Below are 25,558 nucleotides of genomic sequence, written 5' to 3'. Positions count from 1 at the left end.
GTCGGGCTAACAATACCTAAAAGAGGGTACTTTCCTACAAACATCACTTTAACCCAGCGCACTCCTACCTTTGCCGATCACCAGACCGCATTTGTCAGCTGGCACAGAGTAAGTGATCTCCTGCATGCCACCCGGAGTACCGATACTCCAATCCATGCGGCTCCGTCCTCTCCCTCGAGCAGCAGCAAGGCTTCCAAAACCATCACGTTCCTGATAGAGAAAGGGCAGGGAGAAGTGAGAGTGATGTGCAAAGGGGTTGGTTCAAATAGTACCTACACTGGAGCTGGATAAAATGGCTTTCAGCAGATCCTGAGTTACATTAGTTCTGAACACTGCTGTACTTGGAGTTTGGGGGGGGGGGGGAGAGAAGAATCAAAGGCAGAGCTCAAGATTCCAGATACATCAGGACAAGTCCAGCTAAAGACAATACATTTGATCGCTCAACAGACCCAAAGCTCCCTCAAAATGACATCTTCCTGCTTGGTGTGCAATATGGCATCTCCCTAAATAGACCATCTCACACGTCACCAAATTACAACCCTCCAAACTAACGCTGTCTCGGGCTAATCTGTCCACAATCACCGAAGCTTCTCTACAAGCAGTAAATCCAGTCTCCCCACCCACAAAGACTTCCAGCTTTGCCTCATATGCCTTTTGGTTTGTGGGACTCACCTGTGCTGTTAAAATGAGCTCATTGATGATGTGTGCAGCGTGCTGACATCGATCTGGTAGTCCCATGACCTGTGCCACACGCTCAGGACTGATGCCGTCATCTGGAGAACGAAAAGGAAACGAGTCAAATTGTCAGACTTTCAGAAAAAAGAAAGGAAAGCCATTCTCCTCAGGCCCTCAAACCGCACAGAAGAGATTCAAAACTCACACCTGCAGCACCACACTGAGTCAGAGGTACTCATGGTTTTGACTCCAGGAGAGGAAGCTTTAAACCTGCAATCCCCCCCCCCCCCGTCACCCGAAATACTGGGGTACCAGATTGCTCCACGTCACTGGGAAATCGTATTGAGGGTTGTTTGTAAAATCGAATGAACTCAACCAAGACTACTACTGTCAGAATGTAATGTTTTTGTTACAGCTCAGGACCAGAGAGGTATCCTGTAACCTCCTCAATTATGTCCTCGCTCAAGGCACTGGAACAGAAGTTATTGCTTAATAAAAGGGGAAAACAAATGAAGCTCCACAAATGTCAGCCCAGCAGTCCACGCATGTTCAAGATTCATCCTTCGAGGTGTTGTGGGGCATCAGCAAGAGAACCCTCCCCCCCCTTAAGTCTTCCGGCATTGAGGTTAGCACCCAAACTTCTTACTCTGCCGCCCATCACCCCCGATGCAATTCGGAACATGGGCATATCAATTAAAGAATTTCAGTCCAACACAAGCAGTACAATGCTGGCCATGTTAACCACAGTGCCATCCTGAGACAAGTCACTTTGCTTCAGTAACACTCTTTCTAGTGTCTGTTCTAACTGCAGATTTCTCACCTTCTGACTATCCCCACGGCGCCACACTGAATCTGAAGACCCACAGGTCTGCATCGACCCCGTCCCTGCCCCTGAAATGACAGAGCCACACACAGCCACAAACCCTGCACACTGATGTCAGTTTCTTTTCTGATGCTGTCCGTGCCATCGGCTGCAGAGTGTTAACATTGTGTAGACTCTAAATTGGAATCTTATTAGATGGAAAAATAAGTCCATTCCGCAGAACAGAATGGTGGGTGGATCAGTGAGGAATCTGTGGTGAGGCTGAGTAGCCACCAGAACGCGTGTTACTGAAGGTAAGTAACTTGTACTTCTGAAGGATACTTACAACCCAGATTTACACTCTGCAGAGAAATGAAAAATAGTACTTCAAGTTAGAGGAGTCTGTGGAATGGCCTAGACCGGAAAGTCCTGCAGGACTAAAAGGCAATGTGTCCCTCGACAGATCTGGCTATCCAAGCAGTAGTGCGTGGTGAACATGTGCAGACACCCACGTAGCGGTGTGATAAGTGCACTTCAAACACTGACTCTGGGGGCACACATGGCCCTGGTGTACAAGGCCCTCAAACCTTCTGGGGATTGTTTCTTTACCCATGTACAACAAATGTTTATACCGAGCACCACCCATCTAGAGATGTTTCTTTTCTGCAGTGCTTTTCTTTGCTCTTGCAAACGCCAGAAAGACCCGATCATCCACGAGATGTATTTTTTTTTTGTTGGTACAAGCAATACAGAACCTTGGGGAACTTTTGAGATCCAATCAAACATACGCGCTGCAAACATGCGTTTAATAAAAAAAAATAATTACCTTCAGCTGGGAGGTCCCAGGAGGGTTGGGACTGCTGCCTTTCCTCACTGGGTGACCTTAGGTCTGCCATTGAGGGAAGGCAGCAGTCCCAACTTCGTCATAGAATGGGATAGAGTCGGTGAGACTGCTGATCCCACCCCACTCTATGACGAAGTGTCACTGATTGACACTCGTCCTGGGCGCTTCAGGCCTTAAACCTGAAGCGCTCAGGTCAGAGTCAATGGGTGACTTCTCTCGTGCCTCGAGGCCCTGCCCCTCGGTGACCTTTGCTGAGCCAAGGAGGTCAAGCCCATAGGACCTGTGACCTCTTCATGAGGGGCAAAAGGAGGGGAGCGTGGCCCATTCGGACAGGCCGCACCTGGTGGCCTCTCTTTGGATGAATGAGGTGAAACAAAGAACATCTAAAAAGGTGACACTGTCCAACTTTTGGCAGAAATGGTGCCATCATTCTGAGCACCAGATTGTTTGAGAAGGAGGTATATGGTTCCTGGACAGACCGTGCTTGCTACTCATGCAACAAGCTGAAGTCACGGTTATGAGGAAAACTGTCTTCAGAGATAGGAGATGCAGAGAACAGCTCTGCTTCAGCTTGAATGGGGTGTGCATGAAGAGGACCAAATGTATGTTCCACAGTGGCATCTCAGAGGATTTGGGCGGAAACATGTGGGTCAGTCCATTCAAAAACATATCACAACAGGTGATTTGAATAATGATGGCTGATCAGGTAACTGTAGCAAGGCTGAAAGGTTCTTCAGTCTAACAGTAGCCACATCAAGTCTTTGCTGTGCCAGAGACAGAACAGACAACAGATCAGATAACTGGGCTTATAAAGTTTGGATATCCGAGTAGTACACCAAGTCACAACTTTTTACAGCGTCCAGCGTTGAAGGTTGTGGAGGATGAACACCTTAATGACATCTGCTACCAAGGGAGCGACATCAAAAGCAGTCAAATGTCACTGCTCAATCTTCCTGCATGGAGTTAGAAGTTGTGTAGGCCAGGATAAAGGACTTTGCCATGCTGCTGCTACCAAGGGATCCTACAGAAGCGGCAGCTGGTTCAAAGTTCAGATGCCCATGGCCAGAAGATCCAGGAACCACTCTCTCCTGGCCCAGTCCAAGATACTTGACCTAGTTGTTCCTGACCTTCAGAACTTTGAACCAAAGAGGTAAGGCTGGGAAAGTGTAGGAGTCTAAGCTCCATTCCAGTCAGAAAAAGTTTGAGGGAAAACAATTGTGGGAACTCTAACTCACAAAAGCTTGGACAATGCACATCCTCTGCAGTGGCAAAAAGGATCAAGCCAGGGTTCTTCCCATTGCAGGAAGGAGCTCTGCAATAACTCTGAATGTAATCGCCATTTGTGATCCGCTAGGCAATGCTGAGATAGTCTGCCCTGGTGTTTAAAGCTCACCTCTGATACTGTATGACCACTTGGCCAGTTCCAGAGATGTATACCTCCTGGCATAGGGCCGAGAAGCCCACACCGCCCTGATTGTTGCAGTACCACATACAGGTAGTTTTGTCCGTGAGGACCTGCATCCATTCACCCTTGGACAAGAGGAACGCTTTGAGTGCGAAGCAGATAGCCAGCAAATGCAGCAGACTGATGTGGAGCAGAGTCTGCCAGAGCCCTCTGATCTCTACCGCTGTCAGGTGAACTCCTCAACCCAGCAACAATGCATTAGTTAGAGTCAGCTCAGGGCTGGGTAGAGAGATTTGCCAGTCCAAATGCATTCTACAAACCACCACTGCAGATGTTTTGTAGCCTCCCCCATTAGCTGGATGGAATCCAAAAGGTTCCACTGGTGCTGAGCTCAATGAGACTTCAGACCCCACTGCAGAGCCTTCATGTGCCACCGGGAATTTGTCCACTAGCAGAATGCAGGAGGCCAAGAATACTCAGAGCCACTCTAAGACCCAGGCGAAAGGCTGAAAAATCAGGATCATAGCTGGAATGTGCTGAACTCTATTCATTTGGAGGAAAGGCTAGAAATTGCACCGCATCCACAACGGATCAGATGACAGAGCCTTAAAGGAGCCAGGTGGGGCTTCAGCATGTTGACTGAAAAAGCAAAAGATGTCAGCAGGTTTGCCACGACGGTCAACAACGGAGGTGAGCCTGCCCTTAACAGCCAAGCGTCAATGTACGTGAAGACTGGTATTCTGAACCTCCAAAGATGTGCAGCTACCATCACTTCTCTGAACTCCCCACGGACATCAGTGAGGCCAAAGGAGCACAGAAAACTTGGAAATGCCTGTGTCCCACTTAGATTCGCAGGCAACACTTGAGTGTAGGATAAGGATGTGGATGTGGATGTAAGCATTCAGCAAATCCAACACCATCACCCAGGGCAGACTGAGCTAGGGCCAGGATGAGCATTCAGAATTTTTTCTTCTCCCTTTTTTCAGGAAAACATTTCAGATGGCAAAGTATAAGCTAAAACTAAGTTCTCCATCCTTAATCAGCACCAGTAAATAATGGCGGGAGAAGCATCCAGTTCTCATCTCTTATGCGGTCATTCTTTATAGCACTCTTGCAGGTGTGTGGAATTCCTATAGCCCGACACACAGGACATATTGTTTGGGATGAAGGACAAGTTTTCATATTTATTTTGTCCTTTGGCCAAGTAGGCTCAACCTCCTGCAGCACAAACCCTTTGGCAGACACTTTACAGTACCACATTATGGAGCAGGGAAGGAAATTGTCTGCAGTTGAGGTAATATTTGTGTCAGTCTTTACGGTGTTTGTGCTTGTATTCATTAATGCAAAGCCTTTATTATTAGGGAGAGCGCTCTAAAAACAGGTTGTAAGCTCGGAATGCACTACTGACAGTGGTTCTAGAATTAAAAGAAGTGCATATAAGTTTGCAAAGTTTTACAATGAAGCTAAATGTAATGCTCCCAGAATGCTCTGATTAGATGCAAATATTTGCAGAAGCTTGAAATCATTTGTGATGACTGCTTTCAATAAAATTCTCACAAAAAAATGCAGCAAAAACGTTTGCTAAATTACTGTGAAATTGTAGGTACCATTTCTTTGAAGCATCTTTGAGTAAAATGTTTTAATGCATGGTAGTATTTGCAAAAACATTCCTAATGGGGGAAAAATAATCTGTGAAACCAGTTTAAACAAGATTATGTCAAACATGAAAATAAAACAAAGCATTGGCAAAACCAAAAGGTCTGGCACTGGTGGTCAGTCTTTTGGTTTTGTCAATGCAAGTCTTACTTTTACAATGCTTTTGTAAAACTTTATTGCTGTGGAGCTACCGTGCCCCCAACATTGTAACAAACATTTGCAAAAAGCCAAACTATTTTTGGTATCAAAAAAGCACACATAGCCACAGTAGTTTCTGGCCCTAAACAAAGAGACTCTGCCCCAGTATGGTCCCTGTGAAAGAGCGGATTGCTATCACTCGCAGTGAAGGCATCAAATATAAGGATAGAGAGATGGAATTTTAATAAAAACAAAAGATCTTGGCGCACACCAGATCTAATTAGGGGCCTAATAAAAGTCACAAAAGTGCTTCCATGGTATGTCTTTGCATTTGTGCAGATTACATATTTCATGAATTCACAAGAATTTACAGAAGTAGACAAGGAAATCATACTCCTAGAAAATGTATGAACTGGATTTTAGCACAAGTAAATATGCAGGTTTATCCATGTGAAAATACGTTGTGTTCACAAGTTCACTTTCTCTCCAATCACTTGTTTCCCAACCCTGGAAGAAGTTTTAAGGAGTAAATATCTAACCTTTCCCAGTATGGGAAAAGATTAGAGAAGAGCTGGTAAAAACCCATAAACATGCAAGTTAATAGGTTTGCAGGGGGTGGGTGGGGGTGGGGGTAGCGCATATCCATTCTGGACAATGCTAAGACGCTATCTGTCGGACAGGATGGTTTGTCACCCTTGGAGGTAATATCTTATCCTACCTCCAACCGAGTGACCATGTATCTCCAAGCGCAAGCTCCAGAGATCTGGAGTGGCAGCTGGGGGAGAAGGGTGTTGCAGGTATTTTTTGCAGGGGTGGGGGGGGAGGCAGAGACTAGGCAGTGCATTGCCACTATGAGGCTCGATGCAGTTGGCTGGATCCCCGACCTCTACCTAGGAATGTTTGGGAAGTCTGTTGCTCAGGAGGTAGGCCCTGGTGTTGCCTCTGCTGGATGCCCGCTCTAAAACCTTGAAAAAGGGCAATGGTATTAAGGCTAATGCTGCAGGGCATTGAAAGGCAAAGGGAGTGTGCTGTGGCTTTGCTTTCTTTGAAGCTTTGTCTCCGAAGAGGCAGGTGGCATCAAATGACATGCCGTCCGTGACGGCTGGACTTCGCTGGAGAAGCCCTTGGATCTCATCCAGGTATGGTAATAGTGACTGCACTACGCAAGCAACTGGTGGTGTACAGCCCTGTTCTCATGACTGACTTCGCAGCATCTAGTCTGATCTGGGCCAAACTGGAGTGAAACTCACCAGGGACTGTGGTTAAGATGTCACTCACCCTGTCAGATAATGCGTGTGAGTAACATTTTTAAGAGGCAACTTGAGCTGACTAGGCTTACCTTTTCTCCAAGGCCTCCCTATCTGGGGGTGCAGTAGGGAAAGACTGGGGATTCAACCTGCTAGTGTTGAACTGCACTTAACGAGTCAGGAGTAGGATCCTGTGGAGGAAAGATGGGTTTCCCTGGAGCAGGTCCATGCTGTCTGACAATCTGCCTTTTTGCAGGCAGGTAAGATCCAGATTTCGCTTAAGTGGTCACTATGTTGTGGCTTGATGAATGGAAGGAGTGGCAATAGAAAAGTCTGCTTGGTGTGCAGGACTTCTGAGAGAACATTAGTTTTGACCTCTACTGATGGCAGCTGAAGGTTGAGGACTTCAACAGCCCTCCTGATGACCATTGCAAAAGATGATAAACCCCTCCGTGGAAGGGCCAAGTCTAGTCCATTGGTTAGGAATCGCCATCTCAATCATCACCATCATCACCACAATTATGTGGTTCTGCACCTGAAAACTGTTGTAGTGATAATATCCCATTTGACCCCAACTGGGGTTGGATAGCTATCTGCAGTTGAAGTGGGCAGGACTTTGTCCTTTTAGACTCTAAGAATCCACCTCCACCAATCTTTTTTCCCCTCTGGCATTTGCGCTTGTGCAGATGCACAGCAACAGGCAAGAATCTCTGCACTGATTGAGCGGTCAAGACTTGGCATTGGCCAAGGAGTCAGAGAGTCCAATTTCTTTGTATTTTTCCTTACCCAACGATGTGGATCAAAAGAGGACCTCTCCAGAGAGCGGCATCGGGAGTAAGAATGCACCTGTCCTCTACTTTGAGAAAGACCAGCCCTTACAAGTTTTCTGGTGGTGTTGAGACAGCGCTTTGCCTATTGTTGATACCCGATAGTGTTTGGGGTTAACCTGGAGAAGTAGTTACTCAACTTAGAGGCATGTGAGGAATTTGAATAGGGTCATTCATCAACATCTGCTTATGGCCGTCCTTGTAGGGTTAAACGCCTGCAGTTTTAGGGGAAAATATGCCCCTTGCACACTGTTAACATTTTGAAAGATACGTTCTGTCAAACGGAGAAAAAAAAAAATCACATAGGCGCGCAGAAGGCAGAGAAAAAAAAGATCAGACTTCAATGTGCAGGGGAGGAAGATGTATGCAGCTCTGGTAGAGCTACACAACTCCACCCACTGGCTCACAAGGGAACTGCTGACAAAAAAAAAAAAAAACTCCAGACCCAGCCTGGCACCTAGGAATTTCACAACGTGGGCATTCTGTGGTTAGAAGAAACTGGTTAGACGAAACCATCAGAAAGAGGGTTCAAAACACTTATGGACACCAAAAACCCCAACCATATAGTTCAGATATCTCTAAGGATACTGTCGGAAAGTAGCCTCTTATGCATTGTTTCTCCCCTCCAACCACATTTTGCCAGTTTGTCAGTGTTCACTGGGATCCTGCTAACCAGGACCCCAATTATTATGCTCTCTCCTTTCTAACTTGGTAACTTTGTTACTTACACCCCACATTTGGCATACTGGTCCCATGTAAGTTCCTAGTATATGGTACCCAGGGATCCCCACGGGCTGCAGCATGCATGCTGCCACCCATGGGGAGCCCATGCAAAGTGTTCTGTAGGCCTGCCACTGCAGCATGCGTGAAGGGTGCAAGTGCATGTGTGTGAGGACACCCCTGCACTAAGTGGTGTCCCAACGAACTCCAGTTCCATTTTCATGGACTTCGTGAGTGCAGGGACGCCATTTTATCCATGTACTGGACATAGGTCACTACCTATGTCCAGCTACATAATGGTAACTCAGAATCTAGGCATGTTTGGTATCAAACATGTCGGAATTATACCCCAATACTGTTAACACTGTTGGAAGTATTTTTCCATGCACTCTGGGTGCTCCTTAGAGGACCCCCAGCATTGCTACTACCAGCCTTCTGTTTTTTTTTTCCAGGCAGCCCAAGCTGCTGCCATCCCTCAGACAGGTTTCTGCCCTCCTGCTGCTTGAACAGCTCAAGACCAAGAAGGCAGAACAAAGGATTACTTTGAGGAGGGGGAGAGGTTACACCCTCTCCCTTTGGAAATAGGTGTTACATGGCTTTGGAGGGGTAGCCTTCCATGCATAAACCAGTCTACACCAGTTCAGGGACCTACAGCCCCTCCTCTGGCACAAAACTTGACAATGGAAAGGGGAGTGACCACTCCCCTGTACATCACCACCCCAGGGGTAGTGCCCAGAGCTCTTCCAGAGGGTCCCTGGGTTCTGCCATCTTGAATCCAAGGTTGGCAGGGACCTCTGGGAACATCTGAGTGGCCATGTCAGTCAGGTGAAGTCAGTGCCCCCTCATGACAGGTGCCCACCTGGCTAGGTGACCAATCCCCCCCTTCCTTTCAGGGCTATTTTGGGTCTCTTTTGGGTGGGTCCTCAGTTTCGGCTTGCAAGATTCCAGCAGGACTCCTCTGCAACCTCTACTTCTAGTCATTGGAACAGCAACTGGACCCTCCAGGAACCGTCAATCTGCATCCATGACAAAGACTCTGCTTGCAACACTTTCCACGGCTCCCTCCATCTTCAACATTTCCCTGGCTATGCAGCCTCCGAGGGTGGCAAGTCTTCAGTCTGCATGAGAAGGAAGAAATCTCCCTTGGAGTGAAGGAGTCACACCCCTGCATTCCCAGGCAACAAATGCAACAACGATCGGCTGTGTGGACCTCCTCATCCTGAGCTGCGTGGATCCTGCATCGCGGGTGGTGGTGGTCCAGAGTAGCCCTCTTTGTACTCTGCCAGCTGTCCAACTTTGGTGGAGGTAAGCCCTTGCCTCCCAAAGCAGGACAGTACCCCCGTGCACCACATCTCTTGCAGCTGCCAAGGTTTGTTTGCATCTCCAACGGATCTTCAGGCTTCATGTAGCCCCTGGCACTCCTTCCTGCTATGCACAGTCCTCTGTGCGCTTCTCCTGCGGCGTGGGGCCCTTCTCCAGTAGTGCTGCGTGGGCTCCTTTGACTGCTGGTTCCTTGTCAAGTGGGTCTCCTGTGGCAGGCTGCCTCTTCTTCTCTAGACCCACTGCCTTGCTGAGGCGCCCCCCTCCCCCCCCACTCACTCCAAATGAGTTGTGTCCTCCTGGACCTTGCTGGTCCCCGGCAGCTTCATTTTTGCTTCACCGTGACTTCTGCCTTTGCCAAGGCTTGTTGGTGGCTTTTCCACATCACTGACTGACTGCAATCTTCCATCCCACGTGGGACTTCGACTGCATCCTCCAGGAACTCATCTGCTCCAGGCCTGCATTCTTGACCGCCTACATCCTACCGTCAACCAACTCTTGCAGCCACAGCTGGGTGGGTAGTAGCTCCTACTCCTCCTGGACTCTGACTTCTGGAGTTGGTCTCCTTCTTCCACAGGTCTTCCTCTTCAGGAATCCACCACTGGTTTCTTGCAGTCTTGTCTGGGTGTTACATTTTCTTACTTTGGGTGGTTTGGGGTCAATCTATTAATGTCCTCCTTTCCTCCTGGTCATTAGGGGGCACTGTGGTACTTACCTTTCAGGTTTCCTAGTACCCCCATCTCTCCTCTACAGACTCAACTTAACTAGGTGGGGGGTCCTGTGTTTGCATTCCATCTTTGTAGCAAATGTTTTGGGCTTCCCCTAGGGTCACTGTCTAACTGCATTTGCACAGTTTTCTAACCTTTTCTATGCCTAATGCTGTTTACTAGTGTATAGAATTAGTGTATATAGTCCGTGTAATACTTACCTCCTATTGGAGGGCTGTCCTCCTAGTATCTTGTGGTATTGTGTAACCAAAGAACCTTTATTTTTGTACAACTGAGTTTTCTTTCAGTGGTTTTGCGTGAGCTTTGCACGTCTCCTAGATAAGCCTTGGCTGCTCATCCACAGCTACCTCTAGAGAGCCTGGCCTCTAGCCACTGCCTACACTTCACTAAGAGGGGATACCTGGACGTGGTATAAGGTGTAAGTACCTTAGGTACCCACCACACACCAGGCAAGCTTCCTACAGATACTATAATGATGCATATCTTTAAATCCAGTTTGAGGAAAAAGGGGTACTGACGAGTAGGTTGAAACCACCCACACCTTTTTATCTTGCACATGAGGGTGCTGCAAACCTCTGCCTGGCGTTAGATTTTTCAGTATGAGTCGGCCTTAGGAATGGGGTAGAGGAGATACAAATTGAAGTGCCCAACTAGGAGCCATTATGCAAGCTACGTGGTAAAACAGGTCACAGGTTTGCTATTAAGGAATACCATTACGTTTTTTTTAAAGTATGAATAGAAGAATGTTACTTATCTTTGGTAACACCTTATCTAGTAGAGACATTTTAGTTGCAGATTCCTTACCTTAGAATTTCCCCAGGCATCAGTCTGTATCTGGAGATTTTTCTTGATTGTACTCCTGCGCCCCGTTAAGGGACGATCATCTGTGCATCAGTCGTTTCTATCACATTCGCCAGAAATGATATAGGTGCCACAATGGCTCGATGTTTTTCATTACTTTCCACAGCAGAAACGCAGAGCCATTAAAAACCCCGACCACAGGTGCATCAAAACTAGGGCCCTGAAAGGGGAAACCCTAACTCTAGAAATCAGTGAGCAGGGATGATGGATAGGTGGTGTAAGGAAATGCCTCCTTGGCATGGTTACCCCCCTGATTTTTTGCCTTTTCTGATGCTAAGTTATGATTTGAAAGTGTGCTGGTGCCCTGCTAACCAGGCCCCAGCGTTCTTTCCCTAAACTGTACCTTTGTCTACACAATTGGCACAACCCTGGCACTCAGGTAAGTCCCTTGTAACTGGTACCCCTGGTACCAAGGGCCCTGATGCCAGGGAAGGTCTCTAAGGGCTGCAGCATGTCTTATACCACCCTAGGGACCCCTCACTCAGCACATGCACACTGCTTCACAGCTTGTGTGTGCTGGTGGGGAGAAAATGACTAAGTTGACATGGCACTCCCCTCAGGGTGCCATGCCAACCTCACACTGCCTATGGCATAGGTAAGTCACCCCTCTAGCAGGCCTTACAGCCCTAAGGCAGGGTGCACTATACCACAGGTGAGGGCATAAGTTCATGAGCACTATGCCCCTACAGTGTCTAAGCAAAACCTTAGACATTGTAAGTGCAGGGTAGCCATAAGAGTATATGGTCTGGGAGTCTGTCAAAAACGAACTCCACAGCTCCATAATGGCTACACTGAATACTGGGAAGTTTAATATCAAACTTCTCAGAATAATAAACCCACACTGATGCCAGTGTTGAATTTATTTAAAAAATGCACACAGAAGGCATCTTAGAGATGCCTCCTGTATTTTACCCAATTGTTCAGTGCAGGACTGACTGGTCTGTGCCAGCCTGCTGCTGAGAGACGAGTTTCTGACCCCATGTGGTGAGAGCCTTTGTGCTCTCTGAGGACAGAAACAAAGCCTGCTCTGGGTGGAGGTGCTTCACACCTCCCCCCCCTGCAGGAACTGTAACACCTAGCAGTGAGCTTCAAAGGCTCAAGCTTCGTGTTACAATGCCCCAGGGCACTCCAGCTAGTGGAGATGCCCGCCCCCCTGGACCCAGCCCCCACTTTTGGCGGCAAGTCCAGGAGAGATAATGAGAAAAACAAGGAGGAGTCACTGGCCAGTCAGGACAGCCCCTAAGGTGTCCTGAGCTGAGGTGACTGACTTTTAGAAATTCTCCATCTTGTAGAAGGAGGATTCCCCCAATAGGAATAGGGATGTGCCCTCCTCCCCTCAGGGATGAGGCACAAAGAGTGTGTACCCACCCTCAAGGATAGTAGCCATTGGCTACTAACCCCCCAGACCTAAACACGCCCTTAAATTTAGTATTTAAGGGCTCCCCAGAACCTAGGAACTCAGATTCCTGCAACCTAAGAAGAAGAGGACTGCTGAGCTGAAAAACCCTGCAGAGAAGACGGAGACACCAACTGCCTTGGCCCCAGCTCTACCGGCCTGTCTCCCCCCTTCGGAAGAAAACTGCTCCAGCGACGCTTTCCCCAGGACCAGCGACCTCTGAATCCTCTGAGGACTGCCCTGCTCTAAAAGGACCAAGAAACTCCAGAGAACAGCGGCCCTGTTCACCCAAGACTGCAACTTTGTTTCCAAAGGAGCAACTTAAAGACAACAGCGTTTCCCGCCAGAAGCGTGAGACTTGCAACCCTGCACCCGGCGACCCCGACTCGACTGGTGGAGAAACAACACTTCAGGGAGGACTCCCCGGCGACTCAGACTGTGAGTAACCAAAGTTGTCCCCCCTGAACCCCCACAGCGACGCCTGCATAGGGAATCCTGCAGAGGGAATCCTGCAGAGGGAATCCCGAGGCTCCCCCTGACCGTGACTGCCTGACTCCCAGATCCAGACGCCTGGAAAAGACCCTGCACCCGCAGCCCCCAGGACCTGAAGGATGGGAACTCCAGTGCAGGAGTGACCCCCAGGAGGCCCTATCCCTTGCCCAGGTGGTGGCTACCCTGAGGAGCCCCCCTTGCCTGCCTGCACCGCTGAAGAGACCCCTTGGTCTCCCATTGATTCCTATTACAAACCCAACGCTTGTTTGCACACTGCACCTGGCCGCCCCCGCACTGCTGAGGGTGTACTTTCTGTGTGGACTTGTGCCCCCCCCCGGTGCCCTACAAAACCCCCCTGGTCTGCCCTCCGAAGACACGGGTACTTACCTGCTGGCAGACTGGAACCGGGGCACCCCCTTCTCCATTGAAGCCTATGCATTTTGGGCACCACTTTGAACTCTGCACCTGACTGGCCCTGAGCTGCTGGTGTGGTAACTTTGGGGTTGCTCTGAACCCCCAACGGTGGGCTACCTTGGACCCAAACTTGAACCCCGTAGGTGGTTTACTTACCTACAAAAACTAACAAATACTTACCTCCCCCAGGAACTGTTGAAAATTGCACTAAGTGTCTAGTTTTAAAATAGCTATATGTGTTTTATTTGAAAAGTATATATGCTATTGTGATTATTCAAAGTTCCTAAAGTACTTACCTGCAATACCTTTCATGCAAAGTATTACATGTAGAATTTGAACCTGTGGTTCTTAAAATAAACTAAGAAAATATATTTTTCTATACAAAAACCTATTTGCCTGGAATTGTCTCCGAGTGTGTGTTCCTCATTTATTGCCTGTGTGTATGTACAACAAATGCTTAACACTATTCCTTTGATAAGCCTACTGCTCGACCACACTACCACAAAATAGAGCATTAGAATTATCTCTTTTTGCCACTATCTTACCACTAAGGGGAACCCTTGGACTCTGTGCATACTACTCCTTACTTTGATATAGTGCATACAGAGCCAACTTCCTACAGTATTTGTCTGCCATCCTTCAGTTCCCTGATCAACCCTAGTTATTCAAATCCTTACTTGCATGATTCCTCCATCCTCATTCATTATGCCCCAATGGGACTTGAATTTGGTTTTGGCTTCCTTGATATGTGCTCCTTTCAAGCCTCTCCACAACTGTCCTGTCAGGCTTCTTAGGCTAAAACAGCCTTCCTTGTTGCCATCACATCCATCCACAGGGTGAGTGAGCTGCAAGCAGTCATCTAAGCCTCCCTACCTGTCCCCTCTAACCTGACAAAGTGGTGCTCTGCCCTCAGGCCTCCTTTCTGCCGAAGGTGGTCACACGCAGCACATGCGCAACCATATCCCGCAGCATGTGGGAATAACAGCCCAAAAGGCATGCAGTGTTCACGGACCTCAATGGCAGGCTGGCGAAGAAACCATCTTCCCAAGCTGGTCCACCCTCTTGGACTCCCTGTCCGGGGCAATGGCAGCAGATAATAGTCCTGTTCACAGGAGCCCCTGTGCTAGGTTTGGACCAGGTACCCAGCAGGACATCAGTGAGGGCTTCATTAAATGGGATTCAGAGGATGAAGATCTTGGTTGAAGCACCTCTGTCAGGAGGTTAGTCCTGACTGCCACCGAAGGCAACTCGTGGCCCAATATCTCGGCCACTCTCCTCACCACCATGGAGTATGACTCTCCCTCCTCCGTAGCCAAAGTATGGTGAGAAAGCATGCCAGTATCAGGGGAAGTGTCCGGACCACTAGCCTCACCCAGGTCCGTTCGCCAGACCACAGGGTTCTCTAGCTGGTAATCTAAAGAATAGAGTTCCTCGCTGTGCCCAACCCATAGGATAAGGATCCGACATAAGGGGAAAACCTGCTGGAGGGGTTGGAGTCATGCAACGCTGATCCATGTCAGAGTTGGCAAGAAGGACGGGGTCTGCGCCACCCAGGGGCACGGGTGGTGCCGGGAGCGTTGGAACTGGCATCAGGGAAGGTCAAGGTAGTAAGAATGACATCTGTTCTGATCCAGAAATGGATACATAATTTGAGTGTTGCTGCATACTAACAAGTTGAGGTTTCTAGCCCATTCCACCTCCCCGAGTAGGGCTTGCACTGCTCTGCTAGGCTACTATGGGAGAGAGTCAAGTGCTACCCCAAAAGAAAGTTACAGACCTATCACTTTCATTGGACTTGCTTCCTTTGCAACTAATAACCCAATGTATTACAATAAGGAAAAGGAATGGTGACCATGTCCCCATACATTTTAGAATTAGAGTTCTTATTTAGGCGCTCATAATGAACATGGGGGTCTGGGCCGCCATGCCGGCGGTGGCGCTAATTACCACCACCAGCATGGCGGTCCAGATTGCCATATAATAAACGTGGCAGAACCGCCACTTTTGTAACTCTGCCACGGACAGGCTTCCGCCACCAGGCAGCCTGGGGATGGCGGAGTTACATATCCGACAGGGCAACACGGCGAGCAGCGCTGCCCGCCAGATGTGTCAGTTTCCACCAGCCCTTCGCTGGCAGTTTACCTGCCAGGGAAAGGTTGGTGGAATGGGCGAGTCAGGGCACCCTGGGGGGGCCCTGCACTGCCCATGCACTTGGCATGGGCAGTGCAGGGGGCCCCATGCACAGCCCCGTCGCGCATTTCAATGCCCGATTTACCTGCAGTGAAATGTGCAACGGGTGCTGCTGCACCAGCCGCACTGCTACATTGCCGCCAGTTGTCAATGTTCAGGCCCAGCTGAATGTTCATTATGTGGCTGGGGGGGGGGGGGGGGTTCTCCTCGCTGGCGGTCATTTGTTGACTGCCAGCACTGAACTCAGCGGGTTTTCCCACCGAGTTCATAATAAGGGCCTTAGTACTCATGAAGAAACATGTTACTTGTTTATGTAGGAATTACAAAATCTATTAAGCAGTGGATACAACACTTGAAAGCCTCACAACTAAGAGCTCCTTACGGAGTCCTCTGTGGACCAATAAGCACAAGCCACTGAGGAGGAGTCAGATATAGCAACATGCATTTGGAGGAAAGACTTTTTTGTCCTTTGAACTACAACATTTGTCTGACCTTTTTAATGGTACTTTTAAGAATCTAGGTGGCTATTCTACGACCACTCACAAAGAGGATATCACCCCCACTTAGTCAACAGAATATTTCTTAGGCTACACCTAGTTTGTCTGTTCAGAAAACCGCTTAATAATGGTCAGTGTTTTTGTTAATTGAAAACAGGTAAGCTCAGAGGTGAGAAATCTGCAGTGGTGATAAAGTACTACAAAAAAGGAGAAATTAGCTCTGATAAAGGCACAGCTGCAAGCAAAAAGACTCAGGAGCCAACAGGAGTTGTTACACGTGCACTGGGCTTGCCTGTCAAAGCTCTCAACTACTGCCCAATGAACGTTCGTGTCCTGGCTACAGACACAGACCCGAAGAATGGGTTTCACATGAGGGTCACTGGGCAGTCATAATGGTCCCATGAGTGGAATACAGGCACTTCAACATGCATTGGTAAAATCAGGTTCTCATCCGACACAAATACTGTACTGGGCCAGTGTGCACAAAGCCTGCTATGTTATCTGTGCAGCATAGCAAGAACAGACCCACCTGGTTTGAACTGAATCCGAACCCCGGCATCATTCTGGATCTTTTTAATCATCTCCCCGTTTCTTCCTATCACGATTCCCACAGCGAACCTGGGCACCGAGACCTGAGGTGCAGAAGGAGAACCACCCAGAGTGAGAGTCTGAGAAAACTGGGGACAATAATATCAGACACAGTGAGGCACAGAACAAGGAAGGAAATGACAAATAAAGGAACACAAAAGGTAGACACCAGGAGGACAATTGCCATAACATGAGAACTAGGAACAAGAAAGGTGATTAGCAGAAACCGATAAGTACAAATACCCCAAAGGGGCGTGCAGGTAATGAAAAACAATAAGCAACTGAAAGACTGCAAATAAATAGAGCAACAAAGAGAAGCAGAAATAAACATATGTCCGGAACATATTTTAAGTGATACATAATCAGGGACAAAACACAGTCTGACACAAAGACAATACTTAACACTAAACACTGTTTCTGTTTCCACTGCTTCATACAATATCCCACATGCCCAGGAGAAACTTTCTAAACATTAGTTTGAGCTAGGTGGTCCGGAGAACTCAAAGCAGTCAGATTCTCTACAGGAGATGGGTTAAAAGAGGCAGAATATTTTAGTGGCAACACAGCACTTGTATTGTACCACAATTGGCAAGGGCTTGTCTGGAAGCAGCTCAGAGGTGTTTTAAACGTAGCTACTGGCCTCAAGAGCTACCGCATGAAAAGCGACGAGCAGTCTGGCTGGGTGCTGCAGTCATTCTGTATATGAGACAGATGTGCAATGGTGTAACTTTACTGAAAGTACTGATGGTGTAAACTATGCAATGTACACAATCCTACACCTATTTGAAATCTTCCAGGGTAAAAAGCGAAGTAGGACCCAACAGCAGAATTCAAAGGAGAACGTGCTCATGTGAGATCCCAGAAAGCGACAATCTGTATTGTAAGAGAATGACAAAATCGGCAGGTTTAGTATGGAAAGAGGTACGCACTACACTCAGACGCATGAGACGTACACTTCACGTCTGGGTTACTGCTGATTTCTTATTGACCTTTATAAATGTCATAGGCCTAATGCAGGTAGCCAAGGTGGGCGTAGAGTCCTTTTTTGGATAAAAACTATATTAGCTTAGGAGCTAAATCCTGTATCAATCTATGGAAGGAAATCCAGCCTGCACACCTTTATATCCAACTACATCAACACAGTTACCTCCACATCCTCAAGAAAGTCAAGTCTAGAGGGCTCCCGCTGGACGCCTGAAGATCCGTCCCACAAGCACTTATCACGAGCAGAATAGACTACAGCAACACCCTTTACTTCAGCATCATCAATGCCACTCACCAAGAGATTCCAAGCAAACGCAGCAGCAACCAGACATACTCTCAAAAAGCCATTTCACCTGCACATATCCAAGCAAACTCCAGACACCCCCACCCCTCTATAAGGCACTACAAAAGCTCAGCCCAGCATACATGAACAGTGGCATCCAATTCCACACACCAGACACCTCCACTCTGCTAACCTGTTCCTCGTGCACATTCCCTTCATCTGCAAAGCCAGGGGATGAGCCTTTTCTTCCCTGGTCCACAAAGGTTGGAATGCCCTTCCATATCAGAGCAACCAGCTCAAAGATTTCCTCAAGAAACTGAAAACTAAGCTCTCCCAATAACTCTAGTTAGGGCAGTTCACCCTCCTTAGGCACTAAAAACCCTCCCGGGTGACATGTCTGCCATACATATAAACATAACATAAAATGTCTCCACCACTGGATCTTTCATAGACTCACATGGTTCAATTATTGCTAGAACATCTGGCTAGGTACCCTTGGTAAGGAGAGTAAACAGAGCAGTATTCCAATACGGCAACTGACATTGGGGGGAAAAGGTTGAAAACCGCATTAGACTATAACCAGCCACTAAACTTAATTTCACGACTCAAATTCCAGCGAACCAGGTTGGGGGGGCATAGTTCCAACCCTCCTCAGCTGCACGAGTGGTCAGATTTTAGTAGCTTGTATCACGAAGTTAATGGAGGCCTCAAAACCAACTGAGATTGGGCGCATGCAATAAATAATGCTGGAGAACTGTACTTACGGATAAACGGTTCTTTTTTCTAACATGGAAAGTTTCACTGATTCAAAAACGCAACTTAAGATTTCAAAATGGCATACTACATTAGGCGTAATGCAACAACGCAAATGGTGCATACCTCAATGAAAAAGGTTGTCACAGTGCCTGCTCCACTGCTGATGAAGGTCCTGACTACTGAAGGTGAGGGTTGAGGACCATGGATGGTACTATGCCTACATCCAGTAAGAGCACTCCAGCGAATAGTGCAGAGGTGGCAGCCACGCCCCTAGTTGAAGGCGCCACTACTCCGAGAGGGCATTCGGCTCTGGCATGGCAGGATATATACAGGCTGTGATCCAGTGTGCAATGCCTGGATTTGACAAAAGGACATTGTAAGGAAATGCCTCCTTGGCATGGTTGCCCCCTGACTTTTTGCCTTTGCTGATGCTATGTTTACAATTGAAAGTGTGCTGAGGCCTGCTAACCAGGCCCCAGCACCAGTGTTCTTTCCCTAACCTGTACTTTTGTATCCACAATTGGCAGACCCTGGTATCCAGATAAGTCCCTTGTAACTGGTACTTCTAGTACCAAGGGCCCTGATGCCAAGGAAGGTCTCTAAGGGATGCAGCATGTCTTATGCCACCCTGGAGACCTCTCACTCAGCACAGACACACCGCTTGCCAGCTTGTGTGTGCTAGTGAGGACAAAACGAGTAAGTCGACATGGCACTCCCCTCAGGGTGCCATGCCAGCCTCTCACTGCCTATGCAGTATAGGTAAGACACCCCTCTAGCAGGCCTTACAGCCCTAAGGCAGGGTGCACTATACCATAGGTGAGGGTACCAGTGCATGAGCATGGTACCCCTACAGTGTCTAAACAAAACCTTAGACATTGTAAGTGCAGGGTAGCCATAAGAGTATATGGTCTGGGAGTCTGTCAAACACGAACTCCACAGCACCATAATGGCTACACTGAAAACTGGGAAGTTTGGTATCAAACTTCTCAGCACAATAAATGCACACTGATGCCAGTGTACATTTTATTGTAAAATACACCACAGAGGGCACCTTAGAGGTGCCCCCTGAAACTTAACCGACTATCTGTGTAGGCTGACTAGTTCTAGCAGCCTGCCACAAACCGAGACATGTTGCTGGCCCCATGGGGAGAGTGCCTTTGTCACTCTGAGGCCAGTAACAAAGCCTGCACTGGGTGGAGATGCTAACACCTCTCCCAGGCAGGAATTGTCACACCTGGCGGTGAGCCTCAAAGGCTCACCTCCTTTGTGCCAACCCAGCAGGACACTCCAGCTAGTGGAGTTGCCCGCCCCCTCCGGCCAGGCCCCACTTTTGGCGGCAAGGCCGGAGAAAATAATGAGAATAACAAGGAGGAGTCACTGGCCAGTCAGGACAGCCCCTAAGGTGTCCTGAGCTGAGGTGACTCTAACTTTTAGAAATCCTCCATCTTGCAGATGGAGGATTCCCCCAATAGGGTTAGGATTGTGACCCCCTCCCCTTGGGAGGAGGCACAAAGAGGGTGTACCCACCCTCAGGGCTAGTAGCCATTGGCTACTAACCCCCCAGACCTAAACACGCCCTTAAATTTAGTATTTAAGGGCTACCCTGAACCCTAGAAAATTAGATTCCTGCAACTACAAGAAGAAGGACTGCCTAGCTGAAAACCCCTGCAGAGGAAGACCAGAAGACGACAACTGCCTTGGCCCCAGAAACTCACCGGCCTGTCTCCTGCCTTCCAAAGATCCTGCTCCAGCGACGCCTTCCGAAGGGACCAGCGACCTCGACATCCTCTGAGGACTGCCCTGCTTCGAAAAGACAAGAAACTCCCGAGGACAGCGGACCTGCTCCAAGAAAAGCTGCAACTTTGTTTCCAGCAGCTTTAAAGAACCCTGCAAGCTTCCCGCAAGAAGCGTGAGACTTGCAACACTGCACCCGGCGACCCCGACTCGGCTGGTGGAGATCCGACGCCTCAGGAGGGACCCCAGGACTACTCTGATACTGTGAGTACCAAAACCTGTCCCCCCTGAGCCCCCACAGCGCCGCCTGCAGAGGGAATCCCGAGGCTTCCCCTGACCGCGACTCTTTGAACCTAAAGTCCCGACGCCTGGGAGAGACCCTGCACCCGCAGCCCCCAGGACCTGAAGGACCGGACTTTCACTGGAGAAGCGACCCCCAGGAGTCCCTCTCCCTTGCCCAAGTGGAGGTTTCCCCGAGGAATCCCCCCCTTGCCTGCCTGCAGCGCTGAAGAGATCCCGAGATCTCTCATAGACTAACATTGCAAACCCGACGCTTGTTTCTACACTGCACCCGGCCGCCCCCGCGCTGCTGAGGGTGAAATTTCTGTGTGGACTTGTGTCCCCCCCGGTGCCCTACAAAACCCCTCTGGTCTGCCCTCCGAAGACGCGGGTACTTACCTGCAAGCAGACCGGAACCGGGGCACCCCCTTCTCTCCATTCTAGCCTATGTGTTTTGGGCACCACTTTGAACTCTGCACCTGACCGGCCCTGAGCTGCTGGTGTGGTGACTTTGGGGTTGCTCTGAACCCCCAACGGTGGGCTACCTTGGACCAAGAACTGAACCCTGTAAGTGTCCTACTTACCTGGTAAAACTAACAAAAACTTACCTCCCCCAGGAACTGTGAAAATTGCACTAAGTGTCCACTTTTGAAACAGCTATTTGTCAATAACTTGAAAAGTATACATGCAATTTTGATGATTTGAAGTTCCTAAAGTACTTACCTGCAATACCTTTCGAACAAGATATTACATGTTAAATTTGAACCTGTGGTTCTTAAAATAAACTAAGAAAAGATATTTTTCTATATAAAAACCTATTGGCTGGATTTGTCTCTGAGTGTGTGTACCTCATTTATTGTCTATGTGTATGTACAACAAATGCTTAACACTACTCCTTGGATAAGCCTACTGCTCGACCACACTACCACAAAATAGAGCATTAGTATTATCTCTTTTTACCACTATTTTACCTCTAAGGGGAACCCTTGGACTCTGTGCATGCTATTCCTTACTTTGAAATAGCACATACAGAGCCAACTTCCTACATTGGTGGATCAGCGGTGGGGTACAAGACTTTGCATTTGCTGGACTACTCAGCCAATACCTGATCACACGACAAATTCCAAAATTGTCATTAGAAATTGATTTTTGCAATTTGAAAAGTTTTCTAAATTCTTAAAAGACCTGCTAGGGCCTTGTGTTAGATCCTGTTTAGCATTTCTTTTAGAGTTTAAAAGTTTGGTAAAAGTTTGAATTAGATTCTAGAACCAGTTTTAGTTTCTTAAAAAGTATTCCAACTTTTAGAAGCATAATGTCTAGCACAGATGTGAATGTGGTGGAACTCGACACCACACCTTACCTCCATCTACAGATGAGAGAGCTAAGGTCACTCTGTAAACTAAAGAAAATAGCAATGGGCCCCAAACCTACCAAAGTACAGCTCCAGGAGCTTTTGGCAGAGTTTGAAAAGGCCAACCCCTCTGAGGATGGCAACTCAGAGGATGAAGATAGTGACTTGGAGGGAAATTCCCCCCCTCCAGTCCTACTTAGGGAGAGCAGGGCTTCTCAAGCCCTGACTCCACAAATAATAGTCAGAGATGCTGGTTCCCTCACAGGAGGGACCAACAACTCTGAAATCACTGAGGATAACTCCAGTGAAGAGGACATCCAGTTAGCCAGGATGGCCAAAAGATTGGCTTTGGAAAGACAGATCCTAGCCATAGAGAGGGAAAGACAAGAGATGGGCCTAGGACCCATCAATGGTGGCAGCAACATAAATAGGGTCAGAGATTCTCCTGACATGTTGAAAATCCCCAAAGGGATTGTAACTAAATATGAAGATGGTGATGACATCACCAAATGGTTCACAGCTTTTGAGAGGGCTTGTGTAACCAGAAAAGTGAACAGATCTCACTGGGGTGCTCTCCTTTGGGAAATGTTCACAGGAAAGTGTAGGGATAGACTCCTCACACTCTCTGGACAAGATGCAGAATCTTATGACCTCATGAAGGGTACCCTGATTGAGGGCTTTGGATTCTCCACTGAGGAGTACAGGATTAGGTTCAGGGGGGCTCAAAAATCCTCGAGCCAGACCTGGGTTGACTTTGTTGACTACTCAGTGAAAACACTAGATGGTTGGATTCAAGGCAGTGGTGTAAGTAATTATGATGGGCTGTACAATTTATTTGTGAAGGAACACCTGTTAAGTAATTGTTTCAATGATAAACTGCATCAGCATCTGGTAGACCTAGGACCAATTTCTCCCCAAGAATTGGGAAAGAAGGCGGACCATTGGGTCAAGACAAGGGTGTCCAAGACTTCAACAGGGGGTGACCAAAAGAAAGGGGTCACAAAGACTCCCCAGCAGAAGGGTGATGAGACAACCAAAACTAAAAATAGTAAAGAGTCTTCTACAGGCCCCCAAAAACCTGCACAGGAGGGTGGGCCCAGAGCCTCCTCACAAAACAATGGGTACAAGGGTAAAAACTTTGATCCCAAAAAGGCCTGGTGTCATAGCTGTAAACAGCATGGACACCAAACTGGAGACAAGGCCTGTCCCAAAAAAGGTTCCACTCCAAACTCCCATCCAGGTAACACTGGTATGGCTAGTCTCCAAGTGGGATCAACAGTGTGCCCAGAGCAAATCAGGGTCCACACTGAAGCTACTCTAGTTTCTGAGGGTGGGGTGGATTTAGCCACACTAGCTGTCTGGCCGCCTAACATGCAAAAATACAGACAGCAACTCTTAATTAATGGGACTAGAATAGAGGGCCTGAGGGATACAGGTGCCAGTGTCACCATGGTGACAGAGAAACTGGTTTCCCCTGGCCAATACCTGACTGGAAAAACTTACACAGTCACCAACGCTGACAATCAGAGAAAAGTACATCCCATGGCAATGGTTACTTTAGAATGGGGAGGGGTCAATGGCCTGAAACAGGTGGTGGTCTCCTCAAATATCCCAGTGGACTGTCTGCTTGGAAATGACCTGGAGTCCTCAGCATGGGCTGAGGTAGAACTAAAAACCCATGCAGCAATGCTGGGTATCCCTGAACTGGTGTGTGTGAAAACAAGAGCACAATGCAAGGCACAGGGTGAACAAGTAGAGCTGGAGTCTGGAAGAATGGCCCAGCCTACCAAGAGGAAAGGAAAGTCAGTTGGGAAACCAACTGCAACACAGCAAAAGAAAGGGAACCTCTCTTCTCAGGAAGATGTTCTGCCCTCTGAGGGAACTGAGCCTTTGGAGCTTGAACCTTACCAGGTTGAGCTCTTAGGCCCAGGGGGACCCTCAAGGGAAGAGCTGTGTAAGGGACAAGAAACCTGTCCCTCTCTTGAAGGCCTTAGGCAGCAAGCTGCTGAAGAGTCCAAAGGCAAGAAAAATGGAACACATAGGGTCTATTGGGAAGATGGGCTCCTGTACACTGAGGCCAGAGACCCCAAACCTGGTGCCACTAGGAGAGTGGTAGTGCCTCAGCTGTTCAGGAAGTTCATCCTAACATTGGCCCATGACATTCCCCTTGCTGGACATTTGGGACAAACCAAGACGTGGGAGAGGTTAGTCAACCACTTCTACTGGCCCAATATGTCCAGCATGGTTAAGGAGTTTTGCCTCTCCTGCCCCACCTGTCAAGCCAGTGGTAAGACAGGTGGACATCCAAAGGCCCCCCTCATTCCACTTCCAGTGGTGGGGGTTCCCTTTGAAAGAGTGGGTGTGGACATAGTTGGTCCACTGGAACCTCCCACAGCCTCAGGAAATATGTATATCCTGGTAGTAGTGGATCATGCTACCAGGTATCCTGAAGCTATTCCCCTTAGGTCGACTACTGCCCCTGCAGTAGCCAAGGCCCTCATTGGTATCTTTACCAGAGTGGGTTTCCCTAAGGAGGTGGTGTCTGACAGAGGTACCAACTTCATGTCAGCATACCTAAAGCACATGTGGAATGAGTGTGGAGTGACTTATAAATTCACTACACCATACCATCCACAAACTAATGGCTTGGTTGAGAGATTCAACAAGACATTAAAAGGCATGATCATGGGGCTCCCAGAAAAGCTCAAAAGGAGATGGGATGTCCTCTTGCCATGTCTGCTTTTCGCTTACAGGGAGGTGCCACAGAAGGGAGTAGGATTCTCACCCTTTGAACTTCTGTTTGGTCATCCTGTAAGGGGACCACTTGCCCTTGTTAAAGAAGGCTGGGAGAGACCTCTCCATGAGCCTAAACAGGACATAGTGGACTATGTACTTGGCCTTCGCTCTAGAATGGCAGAGTACATGGAAAAGGCAACCAAAAACCTTGAGGCCAGCCAACAGCTCCAGAAGTTTTGGTATGACCAAAAGGCTGCACTGGTTGAGTTCCAACCAGGGCAGAAAGTCTGGGTTCTGGAGCCTGTGGCTCCCAGGGCACTCCAGGACAAATGGAGTGGCCCTTACCCAGTACTAGAGAGGAAGAGTCAGGTCACCTACTTGGTGGACCTGGGCACAAGCAGGAGCCCCAAGAGGGTGATCCATGTAAACCGCCTTAAGCTCTTCCACGACAGGGCTGATGTCAATCTGTTGATGGTAACAGATGAGGATCAGGAGGCAGAGAGTGAACCTCTCCCTGATCTTCTGTCATCAGACCCAAAAGATGGTACAGTAGATGGAGTGATCTACTCAGACACCCTCTCTGGCCAACAGCAAGCTGATTGTAGGAGAGTCCTACAACAGTTTCCTGAACTCTT

At 48.3% G+C, this 25,558-nt stretch overlaps 1 protein-coding gene across 5 annotated transcripts in view; it reads right to left on the bottom strand.

Moving 5' to 3' along the window:
- The window catches only part of FUBP3 (far upstream element binding protein 3), a 217,507-nt gene that overhangs the window by 84,190 nt on the left and 107,759 nt on the right, over nt 1–25,558 (bottom strand). For 3 of the 5 annotated variants that reach the window (XM_069237062.1, XM_069237059.1, XM_069237061.1), the window contains 3 exons: nt 16,742–16,889; nt 673–773; nt 69–210 (listed from right to left, as the gene is read on the bottom strand). In XM_069237062.1, coding sequence (XP_069093163.1) covers nt 69–210; nt 673–773; nt 16,742–16,889 — 391 coding nt within the window. The remainder of the gene's footprint in view (nt 1–68; nt 211–672; nt 774–16,741; nt 16,890–25,558) is intronic. The other 2 variants (XM_069237058.1, XM_069237060.1) reach the window with 1 other exon arrangement.

This window comes from Pleurodeles waltl, chromosome 6 (genome assembly GCF_031143425.1).
Source record: "Pleurodeles waltl isolate 20211129_DDA chromosome 6, aPleWal1.hap1.20221129, whole genome shotgun sequence".
NCBI lineage: Eukaryota > Metazoa > Chordata > Amphibia > Caudata > Salamandridae > Pleurodeles > Pleurodeles waltl.
This window is presented reverse-complemented; position numbering and strand designations above follow the sequence as displayed.